General features: G+C 38.3%; 1 protein-coding gene and 1 long non-coding RNA gene across 4 annotated transcripts; one reads left to right on the top strand and one right to left on the bottom strand.

The window, feature by feature from the left end:
• Positions 1–4,342: 4,342 nt before the first annotated feature.
• Positions 4,343–7,853, bottom strand: NDUFA5 (NADH:ubiquinone oxidoreductase subunit A5). 3 transcript variants are annotated; one of them, XM_071552510.1, is made up of 5 exons: positions 7,778–7,853; positions 7,335–7,379; positions 5,868–5,984; positions 5,096–5,161; positions 4,343–4,544 (listed from the first exon to the last, which is right to left on the bottom strand). In XM_071552510.1, the coding sequence occupies exons 1-5, from the start codon at positions 7,796–7,798 to the stop codon at positions 4,443–4,445; spliced, it is 351 nt and encodes a 116-aa protein (XP_071408611.1). In that variant the 5' UTR covers positions 7,799–7,853; the 3' UTR covers positions 4,343–4,442. The 3 variants fall into 3 exon arrangements, with proteins under 3 accessions (XP_071408611.1, XP_071408614.1, XP_071408613.1); XM_071552513.1 differs by lacking the exon at positions 4,343–4,544 and adding an exon at positions 4,591–4,847; XM_071552512.1 differs by lacking the exon at positions 4,343–4,544 and adding an exon at positions 4,591–4,879.
• A 3,074-nt stretch (positions 7,854–10,927) lies between these two features.
• Positions 10,928–21,874, top strand: LOC139669506 (uncharacterized). Its single transcript, XR_011697276.1, has 4 exons — positions 10,928–11,006; positions 13,642–13,737; positions 19,765–19,919; positions 21,379–21,874. It is a non-coding gene; the product is annotated as an uncharacterized lncRNA (long non-coding RNA).
• Positions 21,875–22,666: the final 792 nt, after the last annotated feature.

Below are 22,666 nucleotides of genomic sequence, written 5' to 3' on the forward strand. Positions count from 1 at the left end.
GAAAACATGTGTTTTTCGTTCAGTCTGTGCTGTAGACAGTAGCCGAAGTTGTACTGAGCCCCAGAACTGTTTCCTGGGTTTCGTGAAAGGCTGGTGTGTTTGAATGTTGCCAGCCCTTGCAAACACATCCCCTCGCAGCCGTGTGGCAGCGCCTGCCTGTGGGATGGACTCAGCCCAAGAGTGGCCACACCTGGAAGGTCTGGTGCAAGGACTGATGCTGTTAAATGGAAATGAAAGGGACTTGAGCCTGATTCAAACCCCTATGAAACCGAATTTCATGGTGTTTGAGGTGCCATTTCTGACACAACTTTTGCATATGTTTCAGCATGCTCAACTGAGGGGGCAGTGTCACTTCATGCAACTGTTTCAGAGGTGAAATAGACAGTTCCGTGTTGCAATTCTGGGAGAATCCTGAAAAAAGTATTTCAGCAGGCATTGAAGTTGTATCTATAATCAATTCCTGTATGCCATGATCACTGTAACCACATCTCACAGACATTGTTCAGCACTTGAACATGGGCCTGCTTTCCACCAAAATAACAGAAATTTCCAATTACTACTAGCAATACTTTTTTTTCTAAATCCTGGCTGAACTTGAACTCAGGCTAGAATAGGATCAGCATTAATCCAACAGAAAGATACTGTCATTTGTGTCACTTTGTCACTATTATATAGTCAACTGGATTAAACATTCAAACTCATTTTCAAGTTGCAATATGATTTTTCATCTTTTCTAATGAAATATCACATGAGCTGTAAATAATTTTTAAAAAAGCAGCTTTCACTCATCTCCCTTTGAACATCCTCATAAACTATGCCAAAGATTAGCATGGTGTCATGTTCCAAACATGGCTACTCAGGATAGGTAAAGCAGCACAGATGGCAGGTTAGGAATGACAGAAACCTCAGTGCTGCTGTTACTTGGCAGTGGGAAAGTCGTTTTTCTGGTTTAACAGGCTCTGTCTCTATTAGGTTCCATCCTTGCAGATAATGTGATTTTTCACTCATGTGAAGACTTCAATTAGATGAACTCAAAGTGTTTTAAATATCTCAAGTTTGTTAATTCTAAAGCTTGAAGTGACTTACACCATACAATGATAAAATCTTTTGCATCATCATGTACTTCCAACAGTTAAAGGAGAAAAATCAATGAAAATCATTAGTCGGTCATCAAATTATGCCTTGCTAGCATATTCATCTTGTAATAAATTAGGGTCTGTATTGAGGACATACATGTGCACTTGTGAAAGGCAGAAGATGAAAGTACACTTTTAACAGTGAAATTGTTTAAAAGACCGGATGTCAAATTTCAGCAGCAGTGGGACGTGAAAAATACTTCCTCTCCCCTGAAGCACAATTCATGAGCTTATAGAAGAGCTATTTTAAGTCATGCAGCAAAGGAGAAAATAACCGACCAAGAAGAAAGCTCAGTGAATGCCTGACTTGTGCAAGAGTAAAAAAAAGGTTCTATAATTGTCACCATAATCTGGCAACTTTCCTGCCTCCCCAACTCCACTATTTTGTGGCAGTATCATTCATACTAGACTTTGGGGTTTTTTTTATTTTATCTTGACTCCTCTCAGGTCACCTCAATACTTATTACCTAAACCCATTAATTTTAATTGCTCACATGACAGCATTCACCCTCCTTCAAGTCCGTAATCCTTTAATATTTCTCAAGTGAAAATTGTTTGTCAACTTTAGTGAAGTCCTCTCCTGCAATGCCATCTACTGGTCTTACATAGGAAAAGACCAGCTTCTACCTTTGCAAGACTGAAAGAGCCTTCAAAAGTAAACGAAGTATTTTCCACTTTTTCAATTCTAAAAATCTAAAAGTGTCTGTAATTATAGCAATAATAGTCAAGGGGAAATAACAATGATAAAGAATGCAGTGAAACAGTTGCTGGAATCAGTACCCTACAACACCGATTGTCTCTTCTACTGACCTGTTCCCCCAATACCAGTTACATTAAATATTACGTAAGTATGTAATTAATCATTTATAAATAATGTCAGAGGTAAAATTATAGGCCTAATGACTATTAAAATCTGCTATGACCAAGTATGTTGTGTAGTGTAAGCAGTTGTCTCGGTTTGACTTGGCCTCCTTGCCAAGCCCAAGCTGCCTTCCCCCTCTTCCCCTGCTCCTCTAAGCAAAGGGTAAAAAAAAAACGAAAGAAAACCAAAAACTTGAAACTGCATTAAATCAGAATATATACATTTTCAAACATTTACAATTATATATACAATTTGCACACACAATAGGGAGCTCCCAAGGGAAAAAGGGAGGAAGAAACAGGGACAGCAGAAGGACAAAAAAACGAAACACACAAGTACAATCAAAACCCAAAAAAACCTGGCAAAATACTATCTCACCAAACCTCCCTCAAGAGAAAGTCAGCTCTCTCTTTCTCTCTCTCTCTCTGATCTCCTGCATGACTCCGATAAGAGACTCCCTGCTCCCAGACCTTGCTGGAAGAAGAGGAAACTTCCTCTCTCTCTCTTAGTTATACTTGTTATGTGAAAAAAAAAAAAAGTGCTGAATACCTGGGGAATGGGCCTTTCCTTAGTTACCACTGGTTACCAAGGAAGGCCTGAATCAAAACTATCACAGTAGTGCATGTATAAATATTTAATAAATGCAGATTTTTGTCATATATCTATATTCTTATCTTTAAACTTGCAGGAATGTTACTAATGGTCCTGGAAAAAAAGCTGCACAGTACCCTTAGATCTAGTTTAGATATTTAAATTTGGGCTTATAAGCTTAAATCTCTAAACAAGTTTTCAGAAGAATCATAAAATATCCTGAGGTGGAAGGGACCCATAAGGATCATTGAAGTTCAACTCCAGACCCTGTGCAGGACATCTCCAACAATCACATCACATGCTCCAGAGCATTGTCCAAACCCTTCTTGAACTCTGTCAGACTTGGTGCCATGACCACTTCCCTAGGGAGCCTGTTCCAGTGCCCAACTACCCCCTGGGTAAAGAACCCTTTCCTGATACCTAACCTAAATCTCCCCACTCAGCTTCATGCTGTTCCCTTGGCTCCTCTGTCACTGGTCGCCAGTGTGTTCCTGCACTTCTCCTCGTGAGGATGTTGACGACTGCAGTGAGGTCTCCCCTCAGTCACCTCCAGGCTTAACAGACCAAGTGCCTTCCTCTCAAGGCCCTTCACCATCTTCCTTTACAGGGCAATACCTTAATCTTTCCTATATTGCAGCACCCAAACCTGCACACAATATTCAAGGTGAGGCCACTGCAGTGCAGAGCAGAGCAGAGCAGGACAATCCCCTTCCTTGACCAGCTGGTGATGCTTTGCCTGACGTACCCCAGATCCCTTTCCATGGCACTGCTTCCCAGCATCTCATTCCCCAGTCTGTATGTGCATCCAGGGTTACCCCATCCCAGGTGCAGAATCCGGCACCTCCCCTTGTTGAACTTCATATGGTTGGAGATTGCCCAGCGCTCTTAATTTGTTGAGGTCTCTCTGCAGGGCCTCCCTGCCTTTGAGGAGTCAAAGCTCCTCCCAGTTTTGTGTCATCTGCAAACTTTCTTAGCAACCCTTCCTGTGTCCTGTGCCCAAGGTATTTATGATGATGTTGAAGAGCACAGGGCCTAAGATGGACGCCTGCAGAACCCCACTAGTGACAGACTGCCAGTCTGAAGTCACGCCATTTCCTCTAACACTTAACACTAAAGATCTGAATCAGTAACATACAAATAACCGTGGTGTCTACACAAAGCCTTTCTAAGGTCTCAATACTAAAGCTTAAGCCACAGGTGTTATGCCAAGTATGGTAACCTACCTGCTAACCAAGAAACCTGCTGATGCTGAGGAGTCATCATCTTTCTCCCCCTCACGTCTCCAATCTTGGGTCTTCCCAGCACTTCCCATGACTCAGCAATAGTGTTTAGCTATGTAGGCAGCAAAGTCAGCCAGCTCAGGACAGGAATTCAGCTGAAATCTAAAAACCTGTTATTTTTGGTAAGCCTAACCTTCATGGCATCAGATCCTTGATCTCAGCGTCAGCATAGCCATAAAGACCCTGTCAGAGGCCAGCAAAATACACAACCAAAGCTGGGAGAAAAGGGTGGCATCATACTTTTCTACAACTTTGATTTTCATTTCAAGTGGCCAATACTATCTGTAACATACAAATACAGATTATAAAAGTAACTCAGAGTGAGGCACAAATACTCTGTTAACATAAACTAGAAAAAAGTAAATAAACCAAAGCTTGTAGAACTGCCAAAAGAATTTTCTTAAAACCATTTTTGCAAAAATTTGGAAGCAGTGTTTAGATTACTAAATGCAGGAGGACATTAGGACAAAATGTATAGTAATAAAGTTATTATCTTTAATTTAAAGACAGCTATCAGTAACAATAGATTAATAATTAACTTTTATTTTTACAGAGGTTACACCATTTTGAAAATTATATTGGCCATCTCCACTGGTCAGAAGGAGGTTCTTCAACTAGAGGCTCCCACGGTCTCCACTGTATCATTTTTCTTGCCAGGGAAAGCTCATTTTCAGCCTGTTAATAAGCACCATACACACATTCTTAAATTCCACACAATTGCTAAAGTATTAAATTACCTTTATTTCAGTTCATTATCTCAGTGATGTCACTATCATGAGCACAGATTACCACAAATTTCACCTATAAATATCAAAAGAAACTGTATGCTTTGGGGGTTTGATTTTAAATCACCCCCAAGACCCAAACAAGCTCTTCACCAGGACATTCCCAATGACAACTTCATGACATTTTCCAGTCTATATGAATTATCTCCCAATGTTACTCAGTTCTCTTCTGCCCTTTCCACTGATTTAGACTCTGTAAGAAGCAATGGAGGTATACATGTATATCTGTGAGCATAATACAAAAAACAACTGTTAATTGTGTCAAGTTTTACCATGGCCATCCCAATCACATGACAACTTGTTTTCTTTTTTTTCCTGTTTGTTTGTTTTACAGCAAAGGAAGATACCCAAAACAAATGATTTATTGAACAGAAGTTTAGCCAAAGGAATACTGAAAACCACTGCACCTTTTGTACTTCATCTCAGATTTCCCTACTTTACCTGTAAAATGACTTCTTCTATTTGACCACTATTCAGTTTGTCCTGTAGTTTTTGCACATCAGTCTCCTGTGTATTCAAATAAATAAATATTTTACTCAGAAGTAGAAAGCCCACATAAAGCATGAAGACAGTAATTTAAACAGATCACACCCCAGTCTTCCTCAAAGCTACCATCAAATTAGCTGCCTTTTATCATTTTACATTATCAAAGAAATCTCACACTCATTTGTTATTGAAAAACAAACATCAAACTGTCAGTGGTTAAGTAGAAAGAATAAATACTACTTCATGGCATCCAAAGAAGTATCAGCATCTAATGGGTTTAGTATGTATCTCAAAAAATCTTGTTCTAAGATTTTTATAGAATTATATGCAAACTTTCAATTATAACCTTAAATATACAATACTTGTATTGCATAGTTAAATGTACCAAAAAGTGGTTTTATAATATTGAATGCAAGGATTGTACTAAGAGCACATGAATTTTTCAGTGCAAGTGTGTGAAAATTATCCCTCTCCTAGGAATCTTCAAAAACCCTACGTTTTCTTCTAATTTTCACTGAACATCAGTAGGAAACTAACAATTCCTTTTAATATGTCATAAAAATATCCCAGTCAATAACAAAAATAAACCTCAATACTTCAGTTATTTCTGAATTGATAGCTGAAAGTTACGTGTGCTTCTGAAAAACAACCAGGCCTTTTGAAAATAATTTTTCTCATCCTACAAATTTTTTCAAGGGCAACATTAATGAAATAGCACCATGCTTACCTTTTTCACCAAATCAAATCGCTCATTTACAATCTGCTCCGTGTATTTCCTGTATGCCGCATCTTTGGGAATGTTTTGAAGGACACCAAGGATTTTTGTGTACAGAATTCGCAGGCGCTGAAATAATCACAAGACGTGGTTAAAAAAACACACCAACTACAATTACTTAACTTCTTGTCCTACTTAACCTATACACAATCTATACACAAAATACAGTGGGTTATGGTATTCAATACAGAAGTGTAGAATTAACTAAGTGTGAGCCACTGAATTCCATCCTGGGTAAATCAGGGATTTATCAGGACTGAAAAGTTACCGCTGTCACACTCCTCAAATTAAAAAAAAAGGAAAAAACAGGAAAAAAAAGGAAAAAAGTTGCAATCTGAAGTACATTTGATGCAAAATGAAAACAATAAAAGCTTTCTTTCTAATACTAAGTGCTCTGAAAAAAAAGAAGTTCTGAGTTAAAAATAGATTTAAATTAAACCTGAAAATTTATTTCTGGATTTAAATGCAGGTATAAAGGACACAACGAGGTGAAAAAATTGAAGCTTTTGGACTGGGTAACTGTATCTAATTGATGAGGAATGGATGCCCTGTATGAACACTAAGAAATAGAAGCAGAATACAAAAAAATACAAATAAGAAAAACCAGGAAACAAAAAGGAAACTGCCAAAGAATCTACACTTCAACTAAAACATAGTCCAGTTCTTTACTCTTGGCTTTTGAGACACTGAAAAAACTACAATGTAGTAAGTTCACCCAAAAGGTGCCTGACAAGGCTGTAGATTAAAACCGAATAATTTTTACAGAACAGTAGTGATTTTTTCAATGGTTCTTTGTGACACTATTCTTAAGTAATGGCATCAAAAGCATTTTTGAAATAGAATTGTTTTATAGTAAGAGATTTCAAAGTGGAGAACTTAAAAGAATTACTGAAGTTCTTCCAAAGCTCATACCTCCTGAATAAGCATGCTGTGGCAAACTTATTTCCATTAATGAGCCTGAGGAGGTAAAAAGAAAGCACCGAACTGCTACAAAAACCATCTAATGCAGTTCCCAAGAACCACTGAAGTATTCCAGCCTCAACAGTGCTTGCCATCACAGGGCCTTGATATGGCTTTCCACCACTTGGTTAGTCTCTATCATGTAAAACTTAATAAGTAACTGAATTTGAGTTCTTTGTTTTGGCATTGAAGAAAAAAATCAAATATTGGTCGACAAAAGTACTTATACAAAGGAGGGTTTTGAATTCAGCACATGCTATAAAAACTACATGTGTAAAAAAGTACATGCATTAATCTTTTAAGAATTAATTTTCTTCCTTTATCGCTGTGAAAAATTTTTATTGTTTCATTCAGTTGGCACCAGTTCAAGGTACACAGCACACCTACAGATTCAAAAACATCACAAAAGCCTTAGATCTGACAGTTTCCAGTAGGGACAGAACAAGACACCTGACGTACCTCGTGAGGGTTTTCAGTTACAGCCAATCCTACAAGTCCAGTGGTCTGCACAGAGAGCATAAATACACTTAGCATACCTAAGCATCTATTTCCACGCTGACCATTTTGTTTTTACTCAACATACATCTGCCGGGGGGCATTCCGAGGCACCAGCAGGGCGTCCCGCCACACACCCGCAGTGCCACAGTCGGGGAGGGCGAGTGCCGAGAGGGCCAGCTCACCTTGCCGAGCGGCTGCCGGGGCGGCGCCGGCGCCTCCGCCTCCTGCCACCCCACTCCGACCCGGGCAAGGGCCCCGGGCCCTGCGCTGCCCTCGGCCCTTCTCGGCCAGGGCACCCCGCTCGTTCCCACCCCGCCGCTCGGGCACGCCCTGCGTTGTCCCCAGAGCAGGACCCCGCGCTGGGGCAGGAGCCGGCCCGGCCCGAGGCCCCGGCGCCGCCTCACCTTGCGCAGCGCCCCAGCCATGGCGCTCGGAGGACACAGCGGAGGGCGCGCACTGCGCAGGCGCCGCGGCGGCCCCGGCAAGTGGGGCGGGACACCCGCATGCGCAGATGCCGTGGGGAGGGGGGGGTTGCCCTGGCGCTGCCGGTGTGGGGAACGTCCCTTGGTGTGATCGCTTAATAAAGAAAAAAAGAAAATAATTCTGTAAAATGCTGTCAGAAAATAAAGAACTTAATTAAGGGACTTGATATAGAGACAGTGGGAGAAAAAAAACAGTGAAAAGACAGGTTAAACTATTGGTAGCGATGAAGATCCAGTTGTCCTTGTATTAAGTCTTATCAATATGTCTAGCTGCTAATTTAAAGTGTGAGTTTTGCATAGGGAGTAACACTTGATAATGATTGTGTTGTAACTTTATAAGAAGGATATTAAGCTATTGGAGAGTGTCCAGAGGAGTGCAATGAAAATGGTGAAGGGCCTTGAGGGGAAGTGTGTGAGGGATTGGCTGAGGGCACTTGGTGTGTTCAGCTGGAGAAAAGGAGACTGAGGGGAGACCACATTGCAGTTACAACTTCTTTGTGACGGGAGAGGAGGGGCAGGCACTGATCTCTGTGGTAACCAATGACAGGACCTGAGGGAATGGCCTGAAGTTGTGTCAGGGGAGGTTTAGGTTGGATATTATATGAAGGTTCTTCATACAGAGGGTGGTTGGGCACTGGAACAGACTCCCCAGGGAAGTGGTCACAGCACAGAGTTCAAGAAGCAACTGGACAACACTCTGAGCACGTGGTGTGACTCTTGGGGATGGGATGGTCCTGTGCAGGGCTAAGTGTTCAACTCAGTGATCCTTGAGAGTCCCTTCCAGCTCAGCATAGTCTGTGATGCTATGATTCTATTGTATTTTGGACAAATTTTTCTTTATAATTTCTTTGTCCTGCTCTTGAGCTCCTCCTTTCCTTAGCTGGTGAACAAACTTGTCAAATTAAGTTTCACATTGTTGACTTCTCCCTGAAAGCCACTCCTTTAATAAAACATGCACTACCACCAACCCATAACTAAAGCAAAATCATTAGTAAGGCAGTTCAATGCCACCCAGACACCCGACCCCATCATATCTCGGAAGCTGAGCAGGGTCAGCCCCAGTTAGTACTTGGATGGGAGACCTCCTTGGAATACCGGGGGCTGTGGGTTCTAGCCCTGAGGATTTCACTGTCACCGTCCAAGCTTGTTCGGCCATGGCAGATGAACCTTAGGAGTTAAAGGGGTGGGGCCAGTTCTGTGCACGCTGTGCCTCAACTAAAAAATCCACTGCACAGGCTCAAAGGACACACCCACGTGAGTAGAGCCCTTCCCAAATCTTTGTTTGCGAAGCCTGGCCATGATGAATACAGTTTATATCAAAATTCAGGGTTTGTGCTTCCCCATTTCTGCATGCTATTTCAGATTGCATGAGAAAGACCTGGAGTTTCTTTCCAAAGCACAGAGACTCTCTTTCTTATCAAAATGATGGTCTTTAAAAGTTTCTGCATTTTTTAATTAGATCATCCCTGCATTTTCCCCCTCTCTCTGATGTCCAACCAGATGATCTATCTTGTGTTTGCACTAACTGACCACAGCACAAATTGCTCTGTGCCAGGCAATCATTTAGCTCATCATTCAAACAGTAGATCTGACTGTCTCTTTAGACAGCCCAAGTGTGTAGGTGTCCTTGTGACATCCTAGTACAAAAGGTAAAAAACAGTAGGCCTTGTTGATGGAAATGTTCATAAAATCAATCCCAAAGTGATACTGTAGGAAGTTCCCCAAATTATCAAGCCCTGTTTCAATACATAATTTAGTTTAAAACTTAACAAAGCCAAGACCTAAGTATTATCAGTGTACATTCAATAAGTACATACATACAGTGAAGCCTTGCAAATTGCCATATGATTTGGTATCTGGACAAAAGTCTTATTTACTCTGCATGGAACATAAATGATGTCAGAGTGGAACCACATGCTTTATGCAGCAATGCAGAATGTTACTAAAAATATAGGAAAATCAAAACAATCCTGCGTTTCTAATGTGGATATGCACTAGTTCTGATAATGTCTTGATTATGTAAAGGAAATTAAAGAACTCAAGGTAAATAATTAAAATATTTGTGGTCTATGTATTATATACTTTTCTTTTTAATTCAATAAGAATATGTTTCTCTCCATGTAACCTTTTAGCCAACAGTAGAGCAAGATCTCAGCACTGTTTCTGTCTGCTTCTGTTGTGTTGGATTTTTCTAGGAGCATGCCACACTAATTTAGGTCACACTGGCAAAAGAAATTGCAATGAATATTATTTATCATTAAATGTTTTTTATTATCTTGTGTTCAGAGATTGAAATGCATGTAGTGCCTTACTTAAGCTTACAGTTTTATGGTTCTGTAAGTGCAAGTGAATCAAGGGACACTGAAGAGTTCAGAGTATACAATTTCATTTCATTATAACAATAAAAGCGAAGTTGGAAGTTTGTTATGTACCCTTATTGTCTGTTCCTTTTGGTAAAGATGGTAACTACTTGGTTAAAACCAAAGCAAGACAGAGGTTTTGAATCAGGGATGTGTTTCCAACTTCTTCTTCATCCCAGGCCTGGGATTTAACTTGCTGGGTACTGCTGTTTGTGACGTTACTCTGGGGTTATTCCATTTTTGCATCACTGCTGTCTGTGCCATACCTTCTTCTTTGTCCAATTTCAGGTTATTAAATCTAGTTAAATAAGTACTGTAATTGTCTGTCATTGACTGTATAAAGCTTTGCATCATGTCAGCCTCAGAGAGAGAGGTCATTGTTTGATGGTGTAAAATTGTGGAATCTACAACTAAAGGCTAAACCTTCTCAGATTTGTTGTGATTTAAATAAATATGCTGCCAGATTTTCTTAATGTAGCCCTTGAAAATAATTGGCAAGTAATTTATTTTCTTAATGGGAATTGTTTAACCAATGGGGGCACAGATAATCTTCTTTTACCTCCCAGACCTCGTGTAACATTTGATGAGATTTTAGAGAAGTCATATGTAATACTTTCCTGTGGGTCAAGTCAGCTTATGTTACAGTTGTACAAGGTCAGACCTTAATTTATCTAGCAACTGCTTATTTAATTTTAGAAGTATCACAGGACACCTCAGCTTGCAGGGCACCATTCCTGGCTGTTCAAAATGCAGGCCCCAGATTAACAGTGGCAAGATAATGGTTTGAAAAGGTGAGAATATGGTATGCTTGCCCATTAGACTAACAGAGAAATAGTTTAAAACTGTAATATTTAATAGACTGAGTCCAAATTTAGATTGCTATTAATTATTTTATTGCCATGAATAACCCCTTTGCATGCCTATAAGGACCCTCTATTTATAGAGTGCAGCCAAGATTGTCTAGTTTATTTTAAGGTTAAGAAATTAGAATAACATTAACTCTCACATAACTTAGGTGTTTAAAAGCAGTGAACACTTGATACACTTCTTTTCATGGAAAGGTACAATTTCCATGATTAGCAAGTAGTTCATTTTTTTCCAATGAAAAAAGAGTAATTTAGAGAGCAAAACTTTTTTCTTTTCCAAGGAAAACATCAAGAAGTTATAGCTAGCTTTTCAGGCATGAATGTGAAAAAAAAGTCAGAAAAATATCAGACTACTCAAAATGTTCTGTAAGGAAAATATTCTTGGTAATACAAAAAGTAAAACTCATTTAGAGTAAGCATTTGCAGTTGTTTGTGGTGATCTAGTGCATGGATCCAGCTACTGATAAACAGCCAAGGGTGAATGGAAGAAAACTTTTCTGCTGAGCTTTTTAGCCTTTTTATTGCCATGTAATGTAGCAGGATGTCTCTGCTGCTGCCCAGTGTACCAGCCATGCTGTTATGTTCCCCTGTGATCCTTGTGGAACATCCACGCTTCAGTCAGACCTTGCCATCTCAGCATGGTGTATTATCAGCACTGATATAGCAAATCAGGCTCTCGAAGCGCGTATAGACCCCTGGCAATTTGTCCAGCACTTCTGCTGGGATGAGCTATTTGCCTTATGCTCACTGTACCCTGTCACAGTCACTTGCTACCTTACTAGCTTTCTTGTTTAATTTTTGTGAGATAAGATAATTTGAATACAGTACACACAACTATTCTGAAACACTGCTCATCCAAGACCTTTCTGGTTAAGTTTGTGTTCAAGATCTTTATGTTGTTTGTGACATAGTCAGGGGAGTATAGCAAAGTAGGAGATTGCTGACCACATGGGTGTGGAAGTTACATGACCAGAGAAAAGTTTCTGTGATGGCCTCTAAACTGATTTATTCCTCTTATCTTTCAGAGAAAAGGGAGCAGAAAGGCAATATATTTTTCTAAAACTAAGAGGATTTTCTTACTAAATGAGTATAATGCTCAGTGCTCTTAACTCTTCTTGGTATCACTAGTGTTAGAGGGTGCTGATCATCTCAGAGAACTGAACCATATTTGCACAACGTTATAAGGATACTGTAATATACTAAAACATACTTTTTTTCAGGGAATTTGCAATGCGAGTCTTCAGGAGCCTTTTTGGCTCAGGCTCTAGGGTAAATATAATACAATGGGCTGCAATATAATAATTGTCAGTCTCAATTCTCCTAACAAAAGCAACTTCAGTAAGGCTGGCAGGGCATGAAGGTCCATTCATGATACCTTAAAAAGATGCTTCAAAAATTTCATCAATGATATGAAGTCTTCAAATGTAGTGTTTTCAAAATTAAAGGTGTGAAGAAAGGGAAGGTACCTTTTGTTTGCCTTAAAGCTGTTGTGCAGGAAATTAAATTATAGATGGTACAAATTTTTCCTTAATAAAGTATCTTGTATAAATTAACTGTTCAGTTTCATTAGGAGCAGCTCTTAGCTGCCAATGAAATGTTAATATATTCTAAAATGTACTTTCCTTTTAAGCTGATGGCAGGCTGAGATTGTAGATATGCTTATTGAGATATACTTCTAAAACTTCTCGTCCAAGAGTGACTTTATCTTTGGTGTCTGAAGGGTTTGTGAGTCTTTGGAACAGTGTTTATTTGTGGGTTAAATGATGGAAGCTTTAAGGTACCATCAGAATTAGAAAACTGCTTATGAAAATGAGAGAATAAATACATAAAAAAACCTTGACTCAGAATTCGCCTGCCTGTAAACAGAGTCCATAGCCCACAGGAGATGAGGGAGAGTGGTACATGTGTCTGCATTGTGGTGACCAGTTCATCAGTCTAAACTATGTGTTAGATCTTCTTTTGGGCTGTTATGCTGCAGCATATGCTGATTAGAGACACAATAGGAAGGAAAAGAAAACCCTTGAGAAAAGCAATGCCTTTTATGAACAACGTAAAGGTCTGTTCTTCTAAGCACCAAATGAAAATGTTTCTGTGAATGTCCTGTTATTATTATTTGGGGGGCTCCTTTTTTGTGTGTGTTCGGAGATGGCACTCAGGACCAAAGTTGAATATTTTTTCCTTCAGAGAAAATGGGATTGAAGTGCACATTTTTTCTGCTTCCCTTCAGATTTCCTTCCATGCAGGTAAAAATCATGTCATGGTTCCAGCACATATTTAACAAGGTGGGAAAGTGTATTATGTGGGAGTCTGAATCCAAGAGTGTCAATCTCACTGTAAGCCCTTACTAATTTAATTTGCAAGCTTTATCATAATATACTAAGTAGTAAAGTATTTGTGAATGGGATTATAATATTGGTTGTGATACTTTGATTGGCTTACTGCTTATGACAACAATGGAGAAATTAATCTAAAAATAAAGCTGGTTAACACTTTCCCTTGAAAATGATTTTTGGAAAATAACCTCCAAATAACATTTCCAATGTTACTTCTCTATTTGCAGACTGACTAGAATGGACTACAATAATTGTTCTGTGAAAAACATACAACATGTACTTAGTACAATGTTTAATGTTTGTGCAACACTCTGATGATGATGGTAAGTGTTCAGTGTGGTAGATACAGCACATGACTGCACAACCTGTGGAAGTAGTAATTTAAATTAAAAAAAAATCAACATCTGGTGTCCTCAGTCTGATTAAAGGACAAGTGTGTTAAGTCACTATGGTTGAATCAAACAGAGAAGCTGTCAAAATCCAAAGCTCACTTGGAAAAACCTAAGTAGGTACAGCTAGGCATATAAGTTTTTTTTCTTATGTATCTTTCGCCATACATATAGACTACATTTTGCACTTCAGAAGCGTAGAAGATATTGTAAAAAGCAACATTCCTGACCTTCCAATTATAGTCAGAATTTGCTGGTCAGACAGTTGGTTGATATAATATCACTAGTAAAAAGCATAGTGAACCTAATCCATAGTTAAAATTGGTGTTAGGAGCAGACTGAATTTAAGTTGATGACTATAGTTGAAAGGTTTGACATACTCTATTAGTAATCCACTGAGCATTTCAGTGACTCTCACACCTTGAAAATAATAGCTGGCATAGCTTGACCATCCCCAGGGCATGTGTGCTGAACTCCTATGAGTATCCATTAAACTTCATGACTGCAGAAGCAGTGCAGGGACTCCAAAGTTCTTGGTATTTCTTGATAGACCATGGCTTGGCAGTATAAAGATAAAACCATATTTCTGAGTGTTTCTGGTTTGTTTTGGGTTTTTTTAACATATTAAGGATCATTAAAAATTATAGTTAATGACATGGGATGAGACCATTTTAGTGTAGCCCCTATTTAGAAGAATAGGAAACTTGTAACATCCATAAAGCAAGGTAAAAACCCTAAAATAAAATAGTCCCCTTGCAAATCTGAGCTTTCAGTATATTATTTTTTCAACTGCATCTTGTGTATCTGTTGGAGTTTTTAAGGTCAAGTATCTGGGCTTCAAGAACTTGTAAATCTGACGTGCTTTGGAGGAAACAGATCAAAGAAGGGGGTTTCAACTGCACCAGGCTGCAGCTTGGCCAGTTCTACAAATTGCGGCAAGTAAGGTAGAAGTATCCCACCAGGTGAGGGGAGTAGCAAAGAAACATAGAACAATGAACACAATAACAGGCTAGAACTGTTTCCTAAGAAAAGTATGGTCAAGTCCTCCAAGGAGCACCTTGCTTATGTTGTTTAAATGTTCAGGCAAATTTTCTGGGTTTGGAAAAATTGCATCAATTTACACCAGCAAATAATTTGGACCATTTTTAATGTTTTGCTTAGAAACCTACAGATAAAGCAAAAATTACTATTCGATACTCAGTGTGTTTGACAGTACTAGCCAGGGTAGGATAATTACAAGTACTTTTCGTAAAGACTTAGCATTTAAAGATTTCTGGTATATGTGTTCACAGCCTTGTGGTTTAGTTTTCTTTTATCTTTTTTCACTTTCTTACCTCTAGCATCTTCTGAAACAATGCTGGAATACAAAACATGCAATGGAGAAACATTATTAACCTTGGCAGCAAAATCTGGCTTTCTGGAAAATGTATGAGTGTTACTGGAAAAGGGTGTTTGTCCCAGTTACCACAAATTACCGGGTGTTTGTCCCAATTACCACAAATTACCAAAGAGAAACTCCACTTCTTATTGGTAATTGCCTCCTCTCTCGAGGTTTAAGCAACATGGATAGCAGTGCTTCCTTTCTGTTAAATACACACCCCAGTACTCCTCTTGGCTTGCGTGGTTTAGATCCTGGTCATCTCTTTAGGTAAAACTAAATGCCCAGCCCCTGGTGAAATCTACTCAGTGTTCAGCTTAGCACTCACCATTCTTTAGGTGATCACCAAGCTGATCTTAAAAGTTGCTCCTTATGTTTTATGTGATTGCTGAGCTACTTCTAAGAAAATGGGACCTATTTTTTTGTTCAAGGTACTTTCTGTGCTATCTTCAGATATTGTAAGACCTTTACCAACTTGATCCTATTTGACCATTTTAAGGTACAACTCCAATACAAGAATAAGTCATTGTACTTATTCTGCAGATCTGGAGGTTAGTGAAGATTTTTACTTTTATCATGTGATTTCTTCAGGAGTAGGCAGGTATTTTTAAAAACGTCTCATCTTATTTTCATCCTCTCTTGTTCTGAAAACAAGCTTCAACTGCATTTCTAAGTAATACCTCAATCTAAAAAAAGGTGATTTCTTTGGAAGATTTTATGCTGTTGGTAGAATTAAATAAACATTACTATTCATGAGTAATTTAACTATATTAACTTCTAATTTCTGTTAAATGTCCAAACATCTTCATGCTTCTGAAGAGAATCAAACTGGGAAATTAATATTAGAAAATACAATATATAATACAATTATCAGTGTTAAAATATTCAGTTATCTGAATTTTTGTCAGCTTTCATCAGATACTCGTGGTCCAACGCAATGAAAGGATTGACTCCAGTCAAGGGTTCAGTCAGGCTGAGCCTCAGGAGCTGAACTAAACTTTATTAAAATGGTGGTGAACTTTTATAGAGTAGGGCTGGTTTGTGGACAGAGCATGGGCAAAACAAGGGGCTGGAGCAACCATATGTGGGAGAATGGTGCAATGCACCGAAAAGGTGCCAGTCAAGGGATGAGAAGGGAAAGCCACAGGATAACATGAGGGAAGGTTCTAGAAATAATTGGGGAATTACAATCCATGTAACAATTAACATTGATAATTGTAAAACAGTATAATAATAATAATAATAATAATAATAATAATAATAATTCTTAGAAATTAATTTATTTAACAACAATGTCTGCAGGCTCTGAGTAGTCCATCCAATGCTTGAAGTCTTTTCCAACAGATACTATTACCATATTACCATTTTGAGGCCCTGAGGCATTTCTAAGGGATTCTTCTGTAATACCTTGCTTTATGTTGTTTCAATTCTTTTCAATAATTGTGAGCCTATATAACTTAGCTACTTTCAGCTCTTGCTTTTAGTTAATTCTGTGAAGAGTTAACTAGTGGTGATGAGAAAGGTCTTTCCCCTTATAATAGCAATGTAGTTTCCTAAATATTTCTCTACACAAACTCCTGAAAATGAGGTCTGTGAGCTGCGTATTGTTTCACAGAATCTGTGATGCTTGTTATGTTTTTCTGTCACTTAGCACTGAAAATTGGATGCAGATATTGTGCATCATACATTTGAATCTTTGTTTCAGTGAAACAGAGGATCAGATGCTTACTGCTTAATAGATAATGCTCATGATTTAGTTACTTTTAAAAAACTTTTTAAAAACTTTTAAAAAAATTTAAACTCTGATTGGAGGATTCTGTAGTAGAAAGGTAAGTGCTGATGAAGTATCTGTCTTGTGGGATGATCTGGGTTTCCACATATATTTGATCTTACTGTACTTCAAAGCATTTGTGGGTAATTATCAAGACTGTTACCTCTTAAAAACCTTCTTGTGTAATGGGATGTTCACAAAAGTTAAATTTGCTAATCCTATGATGCTTATCTCCCTCAGCTGCCCCACCAGCCATAGAATCTCAAAATGACAGAACATGAACTTTAAATATGACAGATGTCAGCTGTACTTTGGTTGACAACAACCACTGAGTATATTAGAGCTACCAGGTGAAAAAGAAAGTCACAAGTGGAATTTTCCTAGAATACTGTAATGTTTGCAATAACTTTAGAAGTAAAGACTATACTTGAATATTTTGTTATTTTAATTGTTGCTTTTCTTGTGATACACTTGCTTCTGTTTTCTCAGAATGAAAGTGTTCCATGCTCTAAACTGACACAATTTGCAGTTTGTGTTGGTGTACCTTGGTTTCCTAAGCAGCTGACATTACTGTTTATTTAACTGTTCTGGTTTAAAGGTAAACTGGCAGGAGAAGTGAACCCAACACAAGAGAGACCTTAAGTCAGAGATACAATTTAATAAAGATATTATAATAAATGCAATGATACAAAGAGAAATTGGCTTTAACCCACAAACCCCAGAAGTATAACCCAGCACCCTGGGGCACGAACAGAAGGGTGTTCGTTAGCCCCTGTGCTGAGACCCCCAACGTGGTTTCTCTGGGTCCAAAGTAAAAGGAAGGGGAAAACCTGTTCGTGCAGATGATGGTCACAGTCTAGTCGAGAGTGGTGGTCACAGTCATGTTGAGGTTCTGGTCCTGCTCTGGATCCAGTGAGTTGCCCCAGAGGTCTCCAAACCCCAAGATTATATACCCTCAGGTTCAGATGGGGCAGGGAGTTCCACGATAGGTGATATAACTCTGTGAGTTATGGGGTATTTTTGGAATCATTGATGGCTCATTAGCAGACATGCCCCCTCAGGCTGGGTGTGGAGGTGCTAATGACTCCCCTGAGGAGAGTATCACAGCTCTTATGTCACAGTGTTCTTTAACACCCAGCTTACATCCTGAGGGGTCAGGTGTGCCCTGGGCAGCTCCTGCAAATGGTCCATTGTTAGGAGTTTGTTAGAAATGACATGGAGGGTGGAGAACACAGCTTTGTTCACACCCACACAGTGATAAACTGGTTCTGACTGCTGAACTGGGACATTACCTTATACTGAATTCTTAGGACTGGAAATCTTTTTAATTTGTCTTATATCGGAACAGAAAGAAAAGCTTTTCTAAACTTATTAGGTGTCTTTAACTTTCAAGACAACATACCTGAAAATGTATCATATTTTCTTCCTTTTTAAATTTTCTACAAGCTTACAAGAAGAGTCTCTTTTGAAATGGTATGCACTCTGATTAAATACAGCTATACTATCTACCAGCCACACATAAAACATTGGTCAGCAATGCACGAAGCTGCAGAACAGAGATGCAAAGACAATGCTGATCTTCTGAAGAATGGTAGATATGTGGACATGAGGGTGAATATTGAATAACGCCATTAGGTGTTGCTGCTGAATGTGGTCACTGTGATGTGCTAGAGCATCTTAATCATAAATGTTTTGTTATCAGGAAAAGAGAAGTATACCTCTGCACTGGCATACATCTTACCTGTCTGGTGTTTCAGGGTAATCATGTAAAAGGAAAGAAAGAGGAGTGACAAACGAGAAGATTTTGTTTCTTAGAAGGAAAGGAAGCACATCTGAGCATTCCTGCTAGACCGGAGTGATGTTTATGTGTTTCCTTAACAGATGTGAGAGGAGTGGCTCAGTCAAGGAGATATTGCTATATATGCCCTTCTTGCCCATATATATTTCTCTTTACTCCCCTCTTCTCCTTCCCTTCCTTTCTCCCTTCCTCCATCTCTCCCTCTCTCCTATCTTTCCGTCTATAAACAGAATTATATTTGTATTAATGAATGAAATTAAGTATTTTTGAAATATGCCAGTTTGAAAGTCCTGTTATAACACTTATGGTCAAAGCAGACCCCACTCAGGTGAGCCCTTGAACTTGTATCTGTACCCCTCTTGTTTCATCTTTGAGTTTTAAATTTGCCACAAGAAATATTTCTTGTTTTAGTAAAGTTTTAACTTAAATACACCTGAAAATTAAGAGGAAAATACTCTGGCTTTGTTTTTACGATGATGTACAAATCACTTTGGATATAAATTCTATATTCTCCTTCAAGGCGGAGGTTTCAAGCAGCTGGAGGATGTAATCCAGACTGCATAGCTCTCTGTTTGGAATACAGAGGAGGTGGTAATGTGCCTAATGAGGCTGGACTGCTTCCTATATACAAAGTGACTTAGTAGAGATCTAGGAAGGAAGTGTTAAGAAATCATAAGGTAAAACTAGAATTTCTGTTTCTTTCCTAACCAATGGAGTAGATGTGTTTCTGGAGAAATATCCCTGTTGAACAAAACCATGCCTAAAACTACACTAATATTTTAATTTTTTTTTTTTTTGCCTCCAGGCCTGTTTGCAGGAATTAAGGATTCACAAAGGTTAATTGTGGAAGAAAATGTCTTTTAAAGTAATGTACCTAGGCATCAGTTTATGACTGTCGAAGGTCATTGCTAAAACTTTGTTTAAATTGTCTTGTGTAGTTGCTTAAAAATGTGTTATTTTGGCATTTTCCTGCACAGATTTTGAAGTAATGTCTTGGTCTATTTTCTCTTTCAGTTCTGTGAGTTTATTGCTGTTCCTTGTTTGAAAAATTTAGCAGAAGAAATGGTTTGTGTTTCTATAGATTATATGGATCATGTTCCTCTATGCACAAAAATTAAGGTTTTTTTCCCAGAAATACAGGAAGAACGGACAGAGATACATCAGATTGGGTAAATATCTAACTTCCAGTTAATAATATTATGATTTATTATAGGAAACTTTAATTGCTTATGTCAGCTTATGTCTAAAGTGTTTAATAGTCCAAATATGTACTAAGAACCACGTTGTGCTTGTCATCCAGTCCTTTGACTGGGACGGATCTTCACCTATTGCCACTGGTCATAAATTACTTAATTGGACTGAAATATGGCAAATGTGCACCTGGTGAGAATTAATCTCATCAGGAATTTAGGGACATGATTTAGTGATGGACTTGACAGTTTTATGTTAATGGTTGGACTTGAGCTTATAGGTCTTTTTCACCCTAAAGGATTCTATGATTCTATGAATGTCACTGTTGTATGGGAAGCCCTGTTAGTTAAGCAGGACCATTGACATACTTCTCAAACTCCTTATTAACTGACATAACTTTAGTCATTGCACAGCTATAGGGCACAATATTTTTTCATTGAAGATTATTGCTCACTTCCATCCTTCTTTTTGCTCTCTTGATCTCTCAAGTCTATTAGTCATTCCAGGATTAGCACAAGGCATATTTTTGATCCCATTGTGTTCAAGGTGGTAGATGGTGACAATGAGTGTGCCATCACAATCTGTATACCATAATTTCCTAGCTCTGATTCACACAGTATACGATCTAGAGTTGCCGTTATTAATACTGCAATTGACTGTTTCTACTGGGTGCTTTAATTTTGAGTCATCCACCTTTGGTGACATCAGAGGTAGATTTCACCCACTTTAACTTTAAAAATGTGTTGGGGGAACGTACTAAATATTCTATTTGCACAAACTGATTTTGACTTTTTAAATAATTATAAATAGAATTTGATTTAACATCAGCTGTTAAAACATATTGGTTTTAAAACTGGTGCTCTCTATTTAGTTTTTCCTTCAGTATTTTGCAGAGGAACTTTTTTTGTGTCACAGAAACATCTACAGTATTTGGTACCTTTAACTGCTGATATTTCATATACAGTGCAAGGGGTTTTTTTGCATTCAGGAAAGCAAAGTTAAGCTGAGGTCTTTGACTGATACCAGTTATGATAAGAAGTGTTTGTTGAGAATACTCAGCAGGCCCAGGCATGGTAAGGTCTAGTCCTGCTGCCTTATTGATACAGTAGAAATAGAAGTGCCATGGCTGGCCTCAACATGCAAATTTTAAAAGGTGTGCCTAGGGAAATAAGAAATTGTTCGCCAGTATTCATATATCCAAAAGTGAGACAATTATGTTGAGCAGTTATCTGACAGAAGTTTGATTAATATGGGCATTGTGTGGAATTACAATTCTGAAGCTGAGTGGTATTTCATTCAGAAGAAACAAAACAATAATGCCTCAAGGTAATAAATTTTTATGTTAATTTTATAAGAGCGTATTTTGAGGTTGTGAAATGGCTTACAATCATTGTCAGTGGCATTGATTTTTCCACTATTTTCCTCTCACTTCTTTAGGTAATCCTTGCTCTTTGAAACATCTGTGCCATCTGAAAATATATAAACTCTTGGGGTTAAAAAGACTTCAGAAACTGTCATCCATGAAGAAATTTCCACTTCCACCAGTTCTCAAGAACTTAATCCTGTATGAAAAATATGATCCATAGGAAAAAAGGATGTATTCAGAACAGTTTCTAAGAATAACTATGTGGTCTGTAATTTGACTGATTTCCTCATTTTTTTACTAACGGTTAAAGCTGTTTGGTGTTTCATATATCTTCACAACAGTCTGATAGTTGTTATTAATTGTTCTTTTATGGGAACAAATTTTTCTTCAAAACCTGTATGTTAAAGCTCATGTTTTAACACAATACTGTGCTATCCAAATATAGGCTAAATAAGAATTCAGGTACTATAATAATTATGTAAAATGGTACATTTTAAATGGGAATGCAGATGAATAAAGGATAAAAGAAGAATTAAATCAGTAAATGCATATTTCTGTCATGTAATTAGCTGGAAATGTAGCATGTTTTGTACTTTGAAGATCATGATCCTATAAAAAATTCTTTAAACACTTAAAAGATTATTTTTAGGTATTTTTGCAAAGTGTTAGCTCCCAGGTACAACTGCTGTGTATGCATGATTCAAGGCTCAGAAAAATTTGAGGGACTTTAAGTAGGCTTTTTTAAAGAAAGAGTAGATTTTGGTGCCCAAATAAACCAGGAAATCAAGTAGCATATCCCCTTGGTTAAAAAATACTGTAACTTTAATTATGGTTCCTTCAGAGTTTTGGCAGATCCTTTCTTGACCAGACTAAACAACACCCTCAGTCATGCTGTGGTACACTTCACAATATGCTTCTGCACATCCAGAGAAAAAAAATCTGATCAAATACATTTAAAGAATATTTAATAAAAAATGATTGCAGTTACTCCCTTTGTTATTCTACCATCCCTTTCATCTTGAGGAAAGGAAAAGAATCCAGACACTCTAAACTAAGAAAATATTTCAGTTGGTGGATGTCGGGATTACACCAAGCATAGTCAGTTTAGCTAAACGCAGAATCATCAAGTGGTTTGGTTGAAAGGGACCTTAAAGATCATCCAGTTCCAACCACCCTACCATGGCCAGAGACACCTTGCACTAGACCAGGTTTGTCAAAGCCCTGTCCAACCTGGCCTTGAACAGATTCAGGGATGGGGCAGCCACAACATCTCTGAATAACTTGTTACTTAAGAGGTATGCTGGTTATCACACACATACATGCATTCTGAAAGGTCAGCTCCAGTATGCTTCTGCTGTA

This window comes from Pithys albifrons, chromosome 3 (assembly GCF_047495875.1).
Source record: "Pithys albifrons albifrons isolate INPA30051 chromosome 3, PitAlb_v1, whole genome shotgun sequence".
Classification (NCBI taxonomy): Eukaryota; Metazoa; Chordata; class Aves; order Passeriformes; family Thamnophilidae; genus Pithys; species Pithys albifrons.

Coding starts and splice junctions, on each gene's coding strand:
- NDUFA5 (XM_071552510.1), bottom strand. CDS start 7,798: ATGGCTGGGGCGCTGCGCAAG. Junction 7,380..7,777: donor TGGCTGGGGCGCTGCGCAAG/GTGAGGCGGCGC, acceptor CTCTCTGTGCAG/ACCACTGGACTTGTAGGATT. Junction 5,162..5,867: donor GATTTGATTTGGTGAAAAAG/GTAAGCATGGTG, acceptor TTGAATACACAG/GAGACTGATGTGCAAAAACT.